Source organism: Thalassophryne amazonica, chromosome 17 (genome assembly GCF_902500255.1).
Source record: "Thalassophryne amazonica chromosome 17, fThaAma1.1, whole genome shotgun sequence".
In the NCBI taxonomy this organism is placed as follows: Eukaryota; Metazoa; Chordata; class Actinopteri; order Batrachoidiformes; family Batrachoididae; genus Thalassophryne; species Thalassophryne amazonica.
The window spans coordinates 74,605,067-74,625,419 of NC_047119.1; the positions used below are offsets into that span (position 1 = coordinate 74,605,067).

General features: G+C 40.2%; 1 protein-coding gene across 1 annotated transcript in view; it reads left to right on the forward strand.

The window, feature by feature from the left end:
• myo5b (myosin VB) overlaps positions 1-20,353 on the forward strand; it is a 371,481-nt gene that overhangs the window by 36,404 nt on the left and 314,724 nt on the right. Inside the window, exons 2-4 of the mRNA XM_034191847.1 lie at positions 1,796-1,906; positions 9,483-9,654; positions 16,393-16,537. Coding sequence (XP_034047738.1) covers positions 1,796-1,906; positions 9,483-9,654; positions 16,393-16,537 — 428 coding nt within the window. The remainder of the gene's footprint in view (positions 1-1,795; positions 1,907-9,482; positions 9,655-16,392; positions 16,538-20,353) is intronic.

The following is a 20,353-nucleotide window of genomic DNA, read 5'->3' on the forward strand; positions in this document are numbered from 1 at the left end:
ATGGGTTGTGTCCGCCAACAGCAGCTGCTGTTGAGATCTCTGGTTCTGGACAGCCCAGCTGGGGAACATGTACTGTGTTTGGACAGACATGAACGTACAACTGCCTACTGTGACACGTATGTGTCTGCTTGTTGTCCTCATGTAGACATGCATAAAAACATATTGCTGTTGCGATGGGCTGCAGCGAGCAAGCGCACGGCAGGCACGTCTGTATCACCTGGTCGCATTAATAGACTTAGTAGAACTCACATATTTAGGAGTCAAAGTTACATGTCTATATAAAGATCTCTATCAATATAATTTTTAAACTCTGTTAGAACGCACTAAACAAGATTTGTCAGGATGCTCTACATTACCCATTTCTTTGGCTGGAAGAGTGAATACAATTAAGGTGACAGTCCTACCACGCTTCCTGTATCTATTTCAAATGTTGCCCTTTTTTCTACTCAAGTCTGTGTTTAAGAAGATAGATACCTTGATTTTGTCTTTTGTATGGAATAAATCTGTCCCAAGAATGAGGAAAATGTTTCCTCATTCTCCTGTATAGTAACCCAGGAATTTGCCCTATTTCTTTATTAAGTTTTGCGATCCCAACAGGTCCACACCCTCAGATCCGTAATCTGGTTCTTAAACATTCCTTAAAATACTGCAGAGCTAACTGTTGTGTGAAATTTTGGGTGATTTGGTGTCCTGTTTTGACTATGTAAAAAAAAAAAAAACACACCACAAATTCAACATGTCCTTTTTGTCATTACAGAAACCATACATGTGGTGGAGTAGTGTTTTTTTTTGGGTCTTTTTTGTGACTGTCTTATAAATGTTGTTTTTATATATTTATACATTTATTATCACTAGGTTGTGTTGCCATCATTACTGTGTTTTTTTTCCTTCTCCCCTCTCTTTTTAGTTTATCTGTCTTTCTTGGGGGTGGGAGGGCATTGTGGGTGGGAGGAGCAAAAGGTTATGTGTGTGTATTGTGTTCTGGTTCTTGTGTATTGTGTTCTGGTTCTTGTAAAATGAAAAGTTATAAAGTATTAAAAAAAGAATTGTCATAACCCACTCATACCGTAGGGACGGTATAATGGAAAAGTTTAGTGGTTTTGATACCGTGGCTTTTTCATACCGTATACCGTGAAAGCGGTTATCAGCCCATTTCTAGTTGGAGCTCTTGGTTGTCGTTGGGGATGGTAGTAAGGCTGTCCCATTGTCTTTCAAATCTCCAGTAAAACTCATTCAATTAGTTTGCTAAAAGAGGGTCCTCGGCAGAGTGGGAGGTTTGGTTTGTGGTTGATCTATCTGAGACTTGCAGACAGAAGTGGAGTTGTTGGTTGAGAACTGAAGCTGGATTTTCTGAGTCCAGCCGCTTAGGCTCCCTGACCGCCTTCCCAAACGTGTACTTAGACTCTTTGAACCTGACTTTGTCCCCGCTCTTGAAAGCCTCCTCCTTTTGCCTAATTGTGTGACTGCGGCTTTGATGTATACATTCTGGCATATTTAATAAATTAATATTTCATACATCATACATACACACACATACATACATACATATATACATATATATATGTATATGTATATATATATATGTATATATGTATATGTATATATGTATATGTATATATGTATATGTATATGTATATGTATATGTATATATGTATATGTATATGTATATGTATATATGTATATGTAAATGGCCAGATGGAAAGGCTATTACTTTTTAAATGATATACTCAAACATAAGATATGAATTCATATGTGAATTTATTTTTTTTTTTTTAATCCTGGGTGTTCTTTTCAGTTCACTCGGGTCTGGATCCCTGACGTGGAGGATGTATGGAAGGCTGCAGAGATCACCAGAGATTACAAGGAAGGAGACACCATTCTGCACCTGCAGCTGGAGGATGCAACGGTAATGACGAGCTTTTTGATCTACTCAGCTCTCTAACGTCTGTGCCAATTTTGGGTTTTAACATAATTGACAACAGGTATTTTGTGTTGAAATAGTTATTTTGAAGTACCTGTCTTTCTTTGCTACATCATGAAGCCACAGTTAATTTTAATGTTGGTCAAGTATTTTTGTTGGGTTCTTGGCAAAAACTGAGTTTACTCTGTGAGATCTGGGCAATAAAACGTTAACATGGTAAACAAAGCTGAACAGCTACAAACATTTATAAAATTTAAAATCAGTTGAGCACCTACCTGTTAAATGTTTCGTAGCAGATGTGTAGTTCTACCCTCTGCAAAGATAGGAGAGCTGCTTCTAGAAGAAACATAGTAGGGAAGCAGGAATCTTCGACTGGACTGGGTTGCTTGACGCGAGGTCGTTTTGCTTCAAATCGCAGAAACTTCCTCAGCAAAGATTCTTGCTCTGGTGGTCTGACTTCTGTCTTGACTCTTGTAGAGAAGAATAATCAAGAAGTCACAAAAGCTGGACTTTTAAACCTAACCAGACCCCTCCTACCGAGAGGCAGACTGCTATAGGCTAGTGACTAAACAATAGCTCTAATTAGCACCTATTGTGCTCTAGTTAGCACCCTCCTAATGACAGGGCAGCTGTCCCTCCTAATGATGGGATGGACCCTCTCCTAATGGCTCCCTTGACAACTCTGCTGATGACGTGAATGACTCATTACCATGAACAAAAGACTGAAACTGCTTTGACCTGAGTACCCCATTGTAAACAGGGGACAAAGCATGTCTGAGACCCCCTCCCCGGTTAAGGCTGGGTTTCAACTGTTTTACAAAGAATGCCTCCTTGACCCCTCTCTCAAACCATTTCTTCTCTCTGGCTAATATTTTAACTTCCTTGTCCTCAAACGTGTGGTTAGTGTCTTTAAGGTGGAGATGAACTGCAGACTGAGGTCCACTGGCGCCCTCTGTGCGGTGCTGGTATAGCCTTTTGTGACTTCTTGATTATTCTTCTCTACAAGAGTCAAGTCAGAAGTCAGACCACCAGAGCAAGAATTTTAGCTGAGGAAGTTTCTGTGATTTGAAGCGAAACGTCCTCGCGTCAAGCAACCCAGTCCAGTCGAAGATTCAAGCTTCTCTACTATGGAAACCACCTGGACAACTGAGAGCCTACACAGAAACTTCTAGAAGAAACTGCTCTATCCTCTGCAGCCAAAGGAGAACTGGTCACCAAAAAAAAAAAAGAAAAAAAAAAACTCATTTCTTTTAACCCCATACTGATACGTGGGCAATATCACCCAAGTCATACAGAGGCACACATTTTTAACCTATGCTTCAAATTTTAACCAAACTAACTCGGACAAGTTATTTAAATTAACGTCACATCTGAAGTTTTATAAAGTGAAAATATCACATATATGTTTTAGTTTTAAAGTAATGCGCTAATTTTTAAGGTTTTAGTGTGGATATATGCTGTGCCCTGCAGTGCATTATGGGTAGGGTAATCTCAGTACGTTCACATCAGGAGAAATGCATTTGAGACACTCTGATCAGGCTGTACGGACAACAGCATTAAACTCTATTGCCTAAAACTCTTGTGAATATATTTTCTGGGTTTATAGATGTTGTTATTGTGTTTGCGTTTATTAAATTCCACGCATCTTAAATGTAGCAGACATGGATTAGCTGGAATTTTGTTTTGGCAAGTTTTCACAGTCTCTACTGCCATCTACTGGCCAGTAGCATTTATGGCAGTATTTGCCTTGAAGCTGAGCAGATACTGTATGATATTTTTAATCACTGTACTCGGTTCCAGCTCAAACTGTATGACAGAACCGCACGGTGTAAAAGTTTAGAGCGCATGATTTATGTTGTCACACACATTGTACGTCCAAAAACCACACGTTGGACTCTTGTTTCCAGAAGCAAAATGTAAACAGAAGCTTTTTTTTTTTTTCAAAATTAATTTACATTTCTTATTTTTTACAAAAACTCTCGATGGGAGACATCAAAGTTTAAAAAAAAAAAAAAATTACAAGACTTTACATGAATTGAAGAAAGGGGGGGAGAAACAGAAGCTGCTCTCCCAAAGAGATGATCACTGTTTATGCTCTCTCTGGTGTTTGGACAGGCACAGAGTGAGAGGTTGGACGCTTGTAGCATTTCACGACGGCCGACCAGAATATCAAACAGGTTTGCTTTTCATACGACCATACGATTGCCGATCAGGAGGTGGTCGTGAGAGGTTAAACGTAGCTGGTTACTCCATGTATACTACACGATGCAGGACGTGGGATTAAGCTGAAGAACGGCGCGATCCAAAAAATTCTCACAGGAGTGAAAAACCAGCTGAAAAAGGGCCAAAACTCTCACAGTGTAAACCCAACTTATGTACTGAACGTCTGGCACCAGTAGATCATGGAAGTATTTTATTTATTTTGCAGGGGTCGAAATACATTTTTTAACCTACTTGCACTGGTGCTAGTAACAAAAAAAGTTACTTGCACAACCAAAAGTCAGTCTTATATCAACCTTAAAACTCCTCCTCTGATGTGTCAGACTCTTAAAGCCCCTTTCACACCGGGGCTGCTTCCAGTTTGCATCATGTGTCGTCATGACGCCGCTGCGTGGAACAACTCAGTGCCGAGACAAGCAGCTCGACACCACAACAGCACGAGGGTCACAAAGGACGAAGCAAATCGGATGCCAAAAATTAAACATGTTTAATTAAACATGTTTAATTTTTGTTTGCGTCCTGTGTTCAACGTAGAAATCAAGTGGTTTCAGCGCAAGTCAGAGCAACAGGACGTTACTCAGTGTGACTGGAAGCCACACCCTCACAAGACAACGTTACCCGACGCCAATTTATGATTGCTGCTGTGTTCCATTGTTCCCGAAGTATAAATCACGCAGGATTGTTTTATACCGTGTACACAATGCAGTCAAACTACACGCTCAAAAAAGAGCACAGAAAAAAATGCTGATTGCAGCTCCTGGCTCTTACAAATCCAGAAACGTCCTGTTCACAGACTGACTGCCAGAGACAGGCCTTGTCCACGTGCAGTAAAATGTCCGGACATCTCCAGTCCACTCACGGACGATTCGTTCACCTGCACACAGTGCAGTGTTGTACGGTAACGAAGTAAGAATACTTCACTACTGTACTTAAGTACCTTTTGGGAGACGTTGTACTTTACTTGAGTTTTTTAATTCAGGTTACTTTCACTTTTACTTCACTACATTTCCAACCTTAATTGCATACTTCTACTCCGATACATTTTCTATTCGCCATGCTGTTACTTGTTACAAAAACACAAAAACACAAAAGTCGTGTTTTCACCCAGAGACACCACTGATTACTAGTGACTGCAACAAAGTCAGTCCGATTTGTCATGAGGCATGTCCGTAGGCTTTTTTGCAGTTGTGCACTTGGGGGGTGTTTGTCAGGAAAATGATCATTTCTCTACATTGATTACAGACCTGAAGCGGGTCTGTAATCAACTTTTCTGCAGCGTGGCTTTGCTTTGAACCTTCAACTAATCGAAGCAGTGATTCGCAGGTCGAAGCAGTGCTTCGATCTACGATTCGTGGATTGATTGTTATATTTTGCTTTATCCTAATTTTTCCCGCTAAAACCCTGAAGAGCATATGTCTGTGAGTAATATTTAATATTTTTATGTTAAACCGACCTGTTGTGGTCTTCAGAAACAGTTGATGTATTTTATAACTTAAAAACTGACCGATGCTAACGCGTTAGCATGTCTGTGGTGTTTTCAATGTTAAAGTTAGCATTAAGCTGTTCGCATCAGCATGTTTGTATTGATTTGTGTTCATTGTCGTAAAAGAGTCAAATTGTCATTTTTTAAATTTATTATTATTCATATATTATAGCAGCAACAATAATAGTCAATAATAATAGACTAATAATGTTACAATACAGTTTTAGAGAAAGAGACAAAAAGAACCAAATGAAACAAAACACAACAGAAAAGATAAAACCATGTAACAATGAAAATAAATAAATACATACAGAAATAAATAACTGTTTCCTTTGAACACCTAGTGAGTAGCCTACTCTCATTTAGGTTTTGAAACCTTGTTTCTGACGTGTTTTTGTGTGATGTGCACAATTTTCAGTATTTTGACTAATGGGCCTTTCACACTGAATATGTCAGATGCGTCAAATGCGTCAAAAATCGGTCTAAAAAGCATTATTTTCAATGAGACGCGTTGCTTTTTAGATGCGTCAGAAGCGTTGCGTCAGAAGCCGAGCTAAACTGATGCTTCTGACGGGAGCGCACATTGCCGCTTGTCAGCAGGCTGACGCGGTCAAAGTTCAATCCAATCCAATTTTTGACGCTCTGAGCCGTGACGTACCTTTGCGTGGTCCAATAGGAACGATGCGTCATGCCAAAACACGGAAGACTAGTGGCAGAAACCACTGATCTCTACAAAACATACGTGTCACAGGACTGCTCATTTATGGAGCAGTTTTTTGAAGAAAAATCCTTGGAAATGTTTTCTGTTGTTTGTTACCTCAGAATTTCTGATTATTGTTAAAAAAAAATTTAGAACATGTAATTAAAATAGTTAAATAAATCAATAAATGGTTCTTTAGAAACCTTTCATCTGTAAATTAAAACCACCTGTTATTTCAGATTAGATAATTTCTTGTTTAACATAAGGAACCTCAGACATTTATTTTTAGACAAAATAACATGGAAATTTGTACAGTTTTTTTTTTTAAGTCTGGTAGATTATTTCTATCTCATTTCAACCAGAAAAACACACACTGTAAATAAATACAAATGTTTATTATAAATGCAACAGCAAATAATTTAACAATGACTGCAGTGTGATTGTAAAGTAGGATTTCTGTGACATAAACCTCATGATGGATTTTGTTTTTTATAGTCATTTCAACTTGTAATTTTGTCAAAACTATGTAATTGCCTTTAATGTTATCAGGACAGAGTCATTTCTAAAATATGAATTTGAGCACAATAAGTGGAGAGCTTCTACCTGTGCAAATGTCTTTGGACTTTGATTCGTGGAGATTTTTAATGATCCGTTCATTTATTGTTAAAATATAAAATGAAACAGTTTTTTAAAAAATAATAAAATAGTTGCTGTTGAAAGAGCCTTTTATTTAGAAGCAGGTGATGTTCTGCTGGATTCTCTGGACCAGATGAAGGTCTCTTCTGCAGCTTTGAACTCTGGTGGTGTTGCTGAAGACACTTTTGTCCTATTTTGAAGAGCAGAGATGTTTTCTTTGGACTGGACTTCGTGGTGTTCAGCTCATCAATGGAAGTTTGGTTGTCTGCACAGCAAATGTTCCTGATTGGGACAAATAAAAATATTTATTTAAATATAAAGAAACACTAAACAGTTTATATATAAAAAAGGAAAAAAAAATGGAAAAAAAACAATGGAAAAAAAAAAACGCCTGAAAAAATAAGTTATTTAAAGTTGAGCTTTTGTGGTGTCTTATTTGGTAAAAATAAAAAAGACTGAACCATTTACAAATTAAAGCGTTCACCCAGATCAACTGTGCTAAAAGGCTAAGCTAACGTTAGCCGATCAATAAACCTTCACAGCAGTTCAGCAAACGTCACGTTTTACTTTTATTTTATTCTCACCTCGATAAAGCTGCAGAACTAAACTCCGTTGGTCAAACAGGGACTTCGCATATATCCAAAAAGTGGGAGATTTCGGACTGAGTGGGTTTGCTTCATCACCCCGGCGGCCTGGATCGCTTTGCCCAGTGATGATGCCTGAAGGCTGGGTTCCCCGTGCGGGTCGGCCCGCTGTCGTGGTTCAATCGATATCCCACCAAGATGTCAGTCCTCCCTCGGTTGGCGTCACTATGAAAAGTAGCTGGAAAAAAAAAGCTTCTCCCAGCAGGATGATGGGAGAATCGTTCTACTGCTGTTTTTTAAAGCTTTTTTGTGGTTCAGGTGACGCAAATTCAAGATGGCGATCGCTGAACTTTTTTCAGGTTGTGGAAACAGCCAGAGTGTAACATAGCAATCTCCGCCCCCTTGCCGCTTCCGAAGCGACGTGTCTGACGTCACGACGCGTTGGAAACGCATCCGACGGATTGGGAAGCGTTGACAGATTGGCCTGAAGTATTCAGTGTGAAAGGCCCATAATAATACCAGTTATTTACAAGCCTAGATAAACTTTTGTAAAAAAAAAAAATAAATCAGTCTGTTTTTGATTATTAACATTTACTTGTACTTTTACTTTCAGTACTTGAGTACATTTAGTTTTACATTACTTGTCATACTTAAGTACAATAAATACTAGATACTTTAAGACTTTTACTTGAGTAGCATTTCAATCAGTGACTTGAACTTCTACCAAAGTCATTTTTTTAATGGGTATCTATATTTTTACTTCAATGTGATTTTCCGGGACTTTATACGACACTGCACATGTGAACAATTAAAAGAAAGAAAAAAAACTGTCTGGCTGCAGTTAGTTCCTTGTTCTCCCCTCAGACTCTCTCATCACTGTTACTCATCTCCACATTTACTCACGGATGGTTCGTTCAAGTACGCATCTCGCTGTCAAAGGAGGAAAGATGAGTTATAACAGAACTCAGAGTGCAGTCCTGCAGCTCAGCACAAGAACAAATATAAACTAGAAGAGTAATCAGAGTGCACAGTCTGTCTGCAGACAAACTGGCTAAGATAAACTCCCACACAACCCAAACAGATATTCAACTTGTTTTTGTGTTTTATCAGTGCAGAGTTTGTCTGCAGGAAGATTTTATTTTGAGGTTCAGATTAATGGACTCAAATGGACCCAAATTGTGAATGAATGTAAATCGGCAGAGGCCACTTTGATCCATATGTTTTTGTTTTGTCTGAAGATACAGCAATTTTGCGGAGGTGTTTCTGAGCTGTTTTCTTGAATATTTGGGGTAAGAATATTACCCAGTCTACTTTTATTTTTATTTGGGGTTAACACTGATGGTTTACTGTTACCGGCAGGGGGTCGACAACTCATGGTTTTGTCTACATTGTTGACATGATGCCTGATACTCTTGAAGTGGAGCGATGGTGCCCCACCTACGGTGTCACATTGGATTAAAGATGTATTATTTCATGATTTGTTTTGAGGGGCTCTGAAAACATCGTTGCAGTGATGTGTCTTCTACAAACTGTAAAGGCAGTGAAGTATGATGTCAACATTTGAGAGGGCTTAAACAGAAGGACTGTACTTATCTTAACATTAAACACTCAATGTGCAATAACTGACATTACATGTGCAATAACTGAAATCCTATGGCTACACTCATACAAATATGTGCAGTAATTTTCTCTGAGCCTTATCTAGAATGTATATTTATTTAAATAGCTTGTACAAATCTTTATGTATTTATAACTCACATTTTTTTACTTGGTCTGCGGAATTAGTTATTTTACGAGTCATAGGTGATGGCTTCTTTTGATCTTTTCTTATTCTCAAACTCAGTTGCGGAGTGGCACCCTTAATCTCGTTGTATGTGTACAAATAAATAAATAAAATAAATGAAGCTTCTATTCTATTATCTGCTTCTCTGTTTCCAGCCTCTGGAGTATGCTGTTGGACCAAAGACCAATCCTCTTCCTTTCCTGCGAAACCCTGACATCCTGGTTGGGGAGAATGACCTGACAGCTCTCAGCTATCTGCATGAACCTGCCGTCCTTCACAACCTGAAAGTTCGGTTTCTGGAGTCCAACCACATCTACACGTACTGTGGTCAGTCTGTGTCCCATCCTTCGAGAGGGTTTGTTGTTTCTACTCTTTGTGAGAGGAACCCAATTCCTGTGTTCAGTCATAGGGTAGCTGACATTATGAAGGGGGTTGGTGACGCTCTGTTGATCCTTTGGTGATGGTTTGTCCACTGCAAACTGGTGGTTAGGGCCAAAGGTCAAGTGGCCCATGCAGAAGAGCACATGGGACATCCTATCTCTCACTAATGTGGACCATCATTCCGCTTCTGTCAAAAGAGCTCAGAAGGTTTTGTGTTGCAGTTGCAGTACCTTCTGAGGTCCACAGTCTTGGAAGTAGACATGTTTTTTTTGTTTTTTTTTGCATATTTTCGGTCTGATCACAAACAGCTCACTAACGGAAGTAGCGGTAGTTGTTGTGACTGTCCAGCTCTTTGGTATCAGGTATCACCTGTAACCCACAGTATTGTAATGCTCATACATAGGCCCTTGTCTAGTGTCTTGCCTGTTGCCTCAGGATATGTTCTTGTTGTGTTATGGGTGTTTGAGAGATGATATTTCTCTGGTTCTGGGCAGTTTGAGGGCCACCTCCAGCACTGACGGGGGTGTCTGACTTGGATTGTGTCCGTCTCCACAGATCTGGTACCCACATTAAAAGTGGTTCAAGGCTATTTGACTTTGCAAGGTGTTAGGGTCAGTGACTCGCTGCATCCCAGTCTGAGTGTCTGGAGCTGCCCTGCTGAACATGGTACTTTCAGCACTGGTGATGTGTCTAAAGAGAATGAAGATGCTGAAGATACCTGCAGAACTGCAGGGTCTATTCAAGTGTCCCTTTTGGGCTTGTCACCATAGACTTGTGTCACTAAAGATTCAGCTGAAGTCCCACAAACTCTTGTCTGCTTGGTGTCCCAGACTTAATCTGGCAACACTATACCCCCCCCCCCCCCCCCCCCCAAAAAAAAATAACCTGACCATTTTTAGTTGAGGTTTTTGTGTTCTGGGTGGAATATCTGAAGATATTCTGAAGCATGACGTTCCTCCAGATCTACATCTGATGCCAATGCAGTTTTGACCAGATGATGCAATACTGATACAGGGTTGTCCCCAGACAATGGAACAACGGCATTGCACCATTTTACTCTGATCATAGTGCCGTTATAGTGTGCCCTGCTCTCAGGTAGGGATGGGGAGTTTTCTAATCCAGCCAGGCTGTGTTTGTGCTGAACAGACTTGCTGCCTGCTCTCTCCTTCCCCGCTGACAGCGAGCCGAGCAGAGCCCACAGCGCAGCTCAGAGCACAGACCACAGCGTCTGTCAGTGAAAGAAGAAAACTCCATCAAAATCTCTCCTTCTGCCTGTATAGCTACTGATACATTCAGAAATTAACGCTTTATTTTACAGTTGAAAGTTTTCATGTTTCCAAAAAAAGCTTTTCATCCAGGATTTCATCATTAAAAGAGCAGATTTACTCTTTTATTTCTTACAGAAGTATGTTTTTCCTTTTCTTTTTATTATTGTTGTTTATGCACAAATCACACTAGATGAAATGACTTATATGTGAGAACTTACTTGACAATAAATTTGATTCTGGTTTGACAATCAAATCAGTCCAGGTTCAGCTCTTCTTCAGACAAGACAATAAGGGGTTATGTTGTTTAAAAAAAAAACTAATGCAATCGCACTCAAAAATGTTGACAAAAACTAAACTGTCAACTCTGTAAACTGCCTGTCTTACTGGATTAAAGGTACAGTGTGTCATTTTTTAAAGAAGAGAGCAAATGATGTCAGTCAAAGATGAATGTGTTTTTAACCTTTTCAACATTATTTATTTTATGAATTTAGACTTTGACAGAAACCTGCAAAAAAAGAACTTTGCAAATATTACAACATAAGTATAATTTTTTGTCCATTACTCTTGCTTTCTAAAACCAATCTGGATAAATCGCTGGATCCTTCCTTCTGATAGAAGTTGGTCAAAGGAAACAGCTTTAGTTCTCTGTCTGAGTTCTCAGGAGTTGCTCCCCATCCCCCGCTCACAGCAGCAGAGCAGCCAGACTTTAAGAACACACACACAGACAGATCCTGGATTGGAAAACTTTCCAGGTGTATTGGAAAATTCCGATCCACGAATTATGTTGGTATTCGATCTGATCAGCCGCAACCCTAAGACCAAGCCCCTCCATGGGATGTACCATCGACTGATAGAGGAAGTGGCTGACATCAAGAAGACCTACCAGTGGCTAGAAAAGGCTGGCCAAAAGGACAGCACAGAGGCTCTGATCATGGCAGCACCAGAACAAGCCCTCAGTACCAGATCCATAGAGGCAGGAGTCCACCACAGCCAACTTGACCCAAGCTGCAGGCTGTGCAAATATGCCCCAGAGACAGTTCAGCACATTTTAGCAGGATGCAAGATGCAAACCGGGACAGCGTGCACTGTGAGGCACAACCAAGTGTCGGGAATTGTGTACAGGAACATCTGTGCAGCATACAGATTAGAAGTCCTCAAGTCAAGATGGGGAATGCCATTGAAGGTGGTTGAAAATGACAAGGCCTTGAGGTCCTGTGGGACTTCAAATTTCAGACAGACAAACAGCTGCTGGCCAACCAACCAGACATAGTCGTGGTTGACAAGGGAAAGAAAATCGTTGTTGTGATTTATGTGGCAATCCTAGCTGAAAGGATTATGAGAAAATAGAGAAGTACTGAGGCCTGAAGCAGCAACTGGAGCAGATGTGGAAGGTGAAGTCCAAAGTGGTCCCAGTGGTGATAGGAGCACAAGGAGCTGTAACCCCCAACCTGGAAGAGCAACTCCAGCAGGTTCCAGGAACAACATCAGAGTTCTCTGTCCAGAAGAGTGACAGTCCAAGGAACAGCTCAGATACTGTGCCGAACCCTCAAACTCCCAGACCTCTGGTGGAGGACCCAAGCTTGAGGAACACACACACATATATAATAGCAAGTGGCCTCTGTGTGCGTGTGTCTGGCTTCAGTCACACAAGAACCGGGGAGAGCTGACATTTGACATTTGTGCGGTTGTGTCTTTTGGGTCAAGGATGAATGCTGTGAAAATACAAAGTTGATAGGACAAATATTTTTGGAGAAATTAGCAATTTTAGGTAACCAGTAAACAATGGACTGTGCTGCAATGCACCACGGGAGTTCACGGTTTTGAGGTTTTAAATGTTGTTATTGTGGTTTGTTATTTTAATAGTGTTGTTAGTGTTGTTGATTTAGTACTTTGTTTCACATAACCCCCCTGGTGGACCCTTCCACTTCCCAGAATGCACCGCGGTGCCAGCAGAGTTCCGGCGCCTCACAGCACATGTAAACAATGAGGATGTGGATGGCGTTGATCCAGCGAGTTGAGGGACGATTATGATAATGGACCGTTCTCCCAAGTTAAGAGGGTTATCTAGAGGAGGTGTAGCACCTGTGATGGACTTCTGCAGTGGCCCGATATTGTCTTGTTCATGCTTCACAAGGTTTGCTTAAACTGTGCCCTGAATCGAAACGCTGCTGAAGCTGACCTCTCGCGCGAGTCACAGACCGTGAGATGGTGCGAGATTCATAACTGCGAAACACCGAATTGTGTTTAGCTCAATATTTTGGGTCAAGAATTAATGTTGCAAAAATGGAACAATGGATGTTCCTAACTACTTTCTGGATTCACATGCCATTCCAGTAGGTGGCAGTAAGTCATCTTTCTATTAAAAGCGTGAGTGCGGTGACTCATTTTAAGTTCAATGTAAGTATGAGGTCTATTAGAAAAGTATCCGACCTTATTATTTTTTTTCAAAAACCATATGGATTTGAATCACATGTGATTGCGTCAGACAAGCTTGAACCCTCGTGTGCATGCGTGAGTTTTTCCACGCCTGTCGGTTGCGTCATTCGCCTGTGAGCAGGCTTTGAGTGAGGAGTGGTCCGCCCCCTCAGCGGATTTTCATTGTCAGGAAATGGCGGAATGATTTGGGCTTTTTTTTCCATCAGAATTTTTTCAGAAACTGTTAGAGACTGCCAGCTGGAAACGATTCGAAAAATTTATCTGGCTTTCGGTGAAAATTTTACGGGCTTCACAGAGAATAAGGACTGTTACTACAGCTTTAAGGACGGCTTTAAGGACGCACGGCGCACCGTGCTCCGTGCCGCCATCGCATCGAGAGCCACAAACCACTGGATCATTTCTAAACGGATGGCTCTGTGGATCCGAGACCGTCGTGTGCACTTTCTCTGGTTATCACAAGAGCTGGACATCAACCATTTTCCGGCAGATTTCACTTTTAACAAGAGATTTTGTCATGGAAAGCCGTGCGGAGGCTTCGTGCATCACGACCGATTTGCTGATGGAGCGAGACAAAGGAACACCTCCGTTTTGGTCTCACAGGACAGCTTTGAGATGGTGTTCAGACAGCTGTCGGTGGTTTTTCCATCGAGTGATTATCCGAGAAATTGTGGATGTGCCTGGACATGCCAGAACATGTCCCGTGAGGCTTCATCACGGTGTTGCTGTGCGCCATGCGGCACCGCTGTGACACGCGAAGCCTCTGCTCCTCTTTCCATGACAAAAACTCCTGTAACAGTGGAATGTGCCGTTCATTTCCAAACTGGACGCTGTGTTTTATCCGGGACGTCGTCTGACGAGCACAGGAATTGTGAAAAGACGTGGACATCAGCACTTTTTCGACACATTGAGACAGACGTGCGGTGCCGCCAAAACGGAGGTGGTTTTGTCTCGCTCCATCAGCAAATCGGTCGTGACGCGCGAAGCCTCCGCGCGGCTTTCCATGACAAAATCTCTTGTTAAAAGTGAAATCTGCCGGAAAATGGCTGATGTCCAGCTCTTGTGATAACCAGAGAAAGTGCACACGACGGTCTCGGATCCACAGAGCCATCCATTTAGAAATGATCCGGTGGTTTGTGGCTCTCGATGGCGGCACGGAGCGTGGCACGCCGAGCGTCCTTAAAGCTGTCCTTAAAGCTGTAGTAACACTGCTTATTCTCTGTGAAGCCCGTAAAATTTTCACCGAAAGCCAGATAAATTTTTGTAATGGTTTCCAGGTGCCAGTCTCTAACAGTTTCTGAAAAAATTCTGATGGAAAAAAAGCCCAAATCATTCCGCCATTTCCTGACAATGAAAATCTGCCGAGGGGGCGGGACCACTCCTCACTCAAAGCCTGCTCACAGGCGAATGACGCAACCGACAGGTGTGGAAAAACTCATGCATGCGCACGAGGGTTCAAGCTTGTCTAACGCAATCACACGTGATTCAAATCCATATGGTTTTTGAAAAAAATAATAAGGTCGGATACTTTTCTAATAGACCTCATATATAATATAATTGTAAATAGATAAAAATACATGGATGACACAAGAAAGTGAAAACACGTATTTCCATTGTGGTCCATTTAAAAATCAAATGACAAAATAGAAATAATAAAGTAATAATAATGATATTAACAATAATGCTTGTGTGTATATGTTAACAAGAACCTAAATAATTATAAATACATTAAGACAGTAAATTAAACATTGGGTCATTCCGTGTGAAATCATCAGATTTTCCAAAATCTTCCCAGGTCGCTGACTCGGATTCTCATGATTTTTTTTTTTTTTTTTTTTTTTTTTTTTTTAAATACCAGTACCCACATATGTCTAATGAACACATGCAGAATATTTCTGCTTAATTCCAAGTAGTTTTTTTTATATATATTTTTTTAATCAGGGTACCCACAATCCTGTTGTACACTTGCAAATGCAGTTTGAGCTTTCTTTCATTTTAAAAGGCATTATCTCAACTAGAAATGCAGATATAAGGCTCAAATGTGGAATAAACCCTATTTGGGCACCCCAGATGCAGTAGTAAATTTCAAAAATGAGATACAGAGCTAATTTTTCATTCTGTAGCATCACAAAAATGGCTTCACAGGATTGTTAAAAGAGCAGTTTGAACATAATAGTTTTGGGTTTGTAGCATCAACAGTAGATGCTACTATTATTGTGAACACCCCCTTTCCTACTTTTTTTACTAATTGCCCAATTTCATAGCCTTAAGAGTGTGCATATAATGAATGCTTGGTCTTGTTGGATTTGTGAGAATCTACTGAATCTACTGGTACCTTGTTTCCCATGTAACAATAAGAAATATACTCAAAACCTGGATTAATCTTTTTAGTCACATAACACTACTATTATTCTGAACACTACTGTATACACACACACACACACACACACACGAACTGTGACATCTAATCACAAATATGAACTGAAGCAGGAATTCTTTGTAATAAGCCCTCATGTGCTGGGTCGTATATTCTAGAATGTCATGTGACCTGTAATAGTGGAAAAACTTCAAATCACTTAAAAAAGAAAAGAAAAACCCACCTCACACAACTATCAAGCACTTGATGCAGTGTTTGAGTTTTTCTGAATACACGTCTTTCCATGAAGCATATTTTCAATTCGTGACTTCAGTTTGCATCATTTGGACGGTTGTGGAAACCCGCCGAGTGAAGAGCTCACCGGAAGACCGGAAGTGACTGGAATCAGCTGGTCTACTGGGCGGAGCAGATCAGGCTTTTCTGCCCCGTTGAAGCTCCAGTCTGATGTCTGTGTCTTGATGCACTAAAAGACAGACGCCACATGCGGCCTCCGACCTCTGCACAGTCCCAGAGTTCATATTTGTGGGTTGTCCGTCACTTTTCATTTTTCTTTCAGGAAAGTCGAGCTGCTTTATTGTTGAAACAGTTTCTCTTGTGTCTCTTCAGGAATCGTGCTTGTGGCAATCAACCCCTATGAGCAGCTGCCAATATACGGCGAAGAGGTCATCAATGCCTACAGTGGCCAGAACATGGGCGACATGGACCCGCACATCTTTGCTGTGGCTGAGGAGGCCTACAAGCAGATGGCCAGGTCAGATGGGCACCTGACAACCAGCCGCCAGACCGCGTTATTTATTGCATTGGTGGATTGGCTGGTACTGGATCTGAAGAGGTCCACGGTTCCACTGCTGAGACCAGAGTGGGAATTCCACTCTGCCAGAGACGGCTTCACAACCCCAAATCCAATGAAGTTGGGACATTGTGTAAAATGTAAATAGAAACAGAATCCAATGATTTTCAAATCCTCTTCAACCTATATTCAATTGAATAAACCACAAAGACATTTAATGTTCAAACTGATAAACTTTATTGTTTTGGTGTAAATATTTGCTCATTTTGAAATGGATGCCTGCAACAGGTTTCAAAAAAGCTGGGATGCTTATTGAGTGTTGTTAGAAGGAAAGGTGATGTAACACAGTGGGAAACATACCACTGTCCCAGCTTTTTAGAAACGTGTTGCAGGCATCCATTTCAAAATGAGCAAATATTTACACCAAAACAATAAAGTTTATCAGTTTGAACATTAAATATCTTGTCTTTGTGGTTTATTCAATTGAATATAGGTTGAAGAGGATTTGAAAATCATTGGATTCTGTTTCTATTTACATTTTACACAACATCCCAACTTCAGTGGTGTTGTAGATGGTGTTGTTGTAGACACGGGTATCACCGAGCGCGTGGAACTGAACCTCACACTTTGGTGCTGTGTACGTCGCGCTGCTTTACTTCCTGCAGTGTTGTTGTTTTCAGAAACTGCAGTCCAAAACTAGATTTAAACCAAAACACTGAAGCTGCATACAGAGAAGCTGCAGGGAGGACGGACCTGAGTCCAAAGCTCTGTGGAATAAAATCCAGTCAGGACCTGTTCCACTTGTGTTCCATTAACTCATAAAACAGTTATTTAGGTTTTCTTGACTGCTTTCATTGAGTTACTGTTTCAAGTTGTATGTTAACATGGACAGATTGAGGTCTTCAGGGTCCAGCGGCCTCATGGACAAAGACTAACATGGACTTTCTACTAGAAGTTGTCATACGCCGAAACACAAATATATTCAGATGTATGAAAGTGTGCGTAGGCATGAATCCACGCACGTTCTGTTTGTACATCCCACTGAATGTGGAATTGAGCCTGGAACCAAACTCCTCCCTGGCCACTCCCCATTTAAATATGCAATTTCATGTAAATACGCCCTTTGAGCAGAGATTCCCCACGACGTCCCATCAGACAACATGAAGACAGGAAAGAAATTAAACCACAGACGACTGGACGTGACGTGGAGACACACAGGGACACTTTTATTCAGTACGCTGTTAAACCAGTAGGTGGCAATCAAGAAACTGCAAACGTGTGTGTGTGTGTGTGTGTGTGAGGCCAGCATGCAGAACATTGCACACACACTACAAGAATAAAGTATTTAACCCCCCCATCGCGCACCGTGCAGCCTCCACATGTGATGTGAACATTGATGGAATGAAAACGTTTCCTATGAACAGAAACAGCAACATGTGTACAGTCAGCAGCTCCGATTACATTCGGGGAAGTTTGTCTCGCTGCAAAATGTGCTGTAATGTTGTTATGTACCTGATGACATTTGGATGATGTTATCGGCTCAGCTCAAGATTGACTGCCACAGTCCTGACTGATCAGCCGGCTCCCGCTGGAATGCCCCTGATGCCAGGGTGGTCAGCATGTGTGTGGGCACAGATGACCCCTGGCTCCTCGCCGGATTGCGCTCAGTTCTGTGCACAGCTCCAGCAACAGTGGCCTTGCTCATCAAAATCGGTTTATGAGCCAATTATCCTCATTTGGAAGTAAATCCTCACATTCTCCAAATACACGCTCACATCAGATCGCACCATCTGCAAGGTCCTCTAACAACGCTACTGTTAGCGCCATTTTACGCATCACTTTGTTTTTATATCCATCCATATAACTACAAACATGTAGGTGTGTTAATTGTCCATCAGTGTGTCTCTGATGTTCCTCATCACTCTGATGACATCATGTTTTCACATCATGTTTTCCACACTGTTTTCACATCATGTTTTTACATCATGTTTTCACACTGTTTTCACATCATGTTTTTACATCATGTTTTCACATCATGTTTTCACATCATGTTTTTACATCATGTTTTCACACTGTTTTCACATCATGTTTTCACATTGTTTTCACATCATGTTTTCACATCATGTTTTCACATCATGTTTTCACATCATGTTTTCACACTGTTTTCACATCATGTTTTCACATCATGTTTTCACATCATGTTTTCACATCATGTTTTCACATCATGTTTTTACACTGTTTTCACATCATGTTTCCACACTGTTTTCACATCATGTTTTCACGTTTTCACATCATGTTTTCTCAGTTTTCACATCATGTTTTCACACTGTTTTCACATCATTTTTACATCATGTTTTTACATCATGTTTTCACATCATGTTTCCACACTGTTTTCACATCATGTTTTCACATCATGTTTTCACACTGTTTTCACATCATGTTTTTACATCATGTTTTCACACTGTTTTCACATCATGTTTTCACATCATGTTTTCACACTGTTTTCACATCATGTTTTCACACTGTTTTCACATCATGTTTTCACATTGTTTTCACATCATGTTTTTACATCATGTTTTCACACTGTTTTCACATCATCTTTTTACATCATGTTTTCACACTGTTTTCACATCATGTTTTTACATCATGTTTTCACACTGTTTTCACATCATGTTTTCCACACTGTTTTCACATCATGTTTTTACATCATGTTTTCACACTGTTTTCACATCATGTTTTTACATCATGTTTTCACATCATGTTTTCACATCATGTTTTCACATCATGTTTTCACATTGTTTTCACATCATGTTTTCACATCATGTTTTCACATGTTTTCACATCATGTTTTTACATCATGTTTTCACACTGTTTTCACATCATGTTTTCACATCATGTTTTCACATCATGTTTTCACATCATGTTTTCACATCATGTTTTCACATCATGTTTTTACACTGTTTTCACATCATGTTTCCACACTGTTTTCACATCATGTTTTCACGTTTTCACATCATGTTTTCTCAGTTTTCACATCATGTTTTCACACTGTTTTCACATCATTTTTACATCATGTTTTTACATCATGTTTTCACATCATGTTTCCACACTGTTTTCACATCATGTTTTCACATCATGTTTTCACATCATGTTTTTACACTGTTTTCACATCATGTTTCCACATTGTTTCCACATCATGTTTTCACATCATGTTTTCACATCATGTTTTCACACTGTTTTCACATCATGTTTTCACATCATGTTTTCACATCATGTTTTCACATTGTTTTCACATCATGTTTTCACATCATGTTTTCACACAGTTTTCACATCATGTTTTCACATCATGTTTTCACATTATGTTTTCACACTGTTTTCACATCATGTTTTCACACAGTTTTCACATCATGTTTTCACATCATGTTTTCACACTGTTTTCACATCATGTTTTCACATCATGTTTTCACACTGGTTTCACATCATGTTTTCACATCATGTTTTCACACTGGTTTCCCATCATATTTTCACATTATGTTTTCACACTGTTTTCACATCATGTTTTCACATCATGTTTTCACACTGTTTTCACATCATGTTTTCACATCATGTTTCCACGCTGTTTTCACATCATGTTTTCACATCATGTTTTTACATCATGTTTTTACATCATGTTTTCACATCATGTTTTTACATCATGTTTTCACACTGTTTTCACATCATGTTTTTACATCATGTTTTCACACTGTTTTCACATCATGTTTTCACATCATGTTTTCA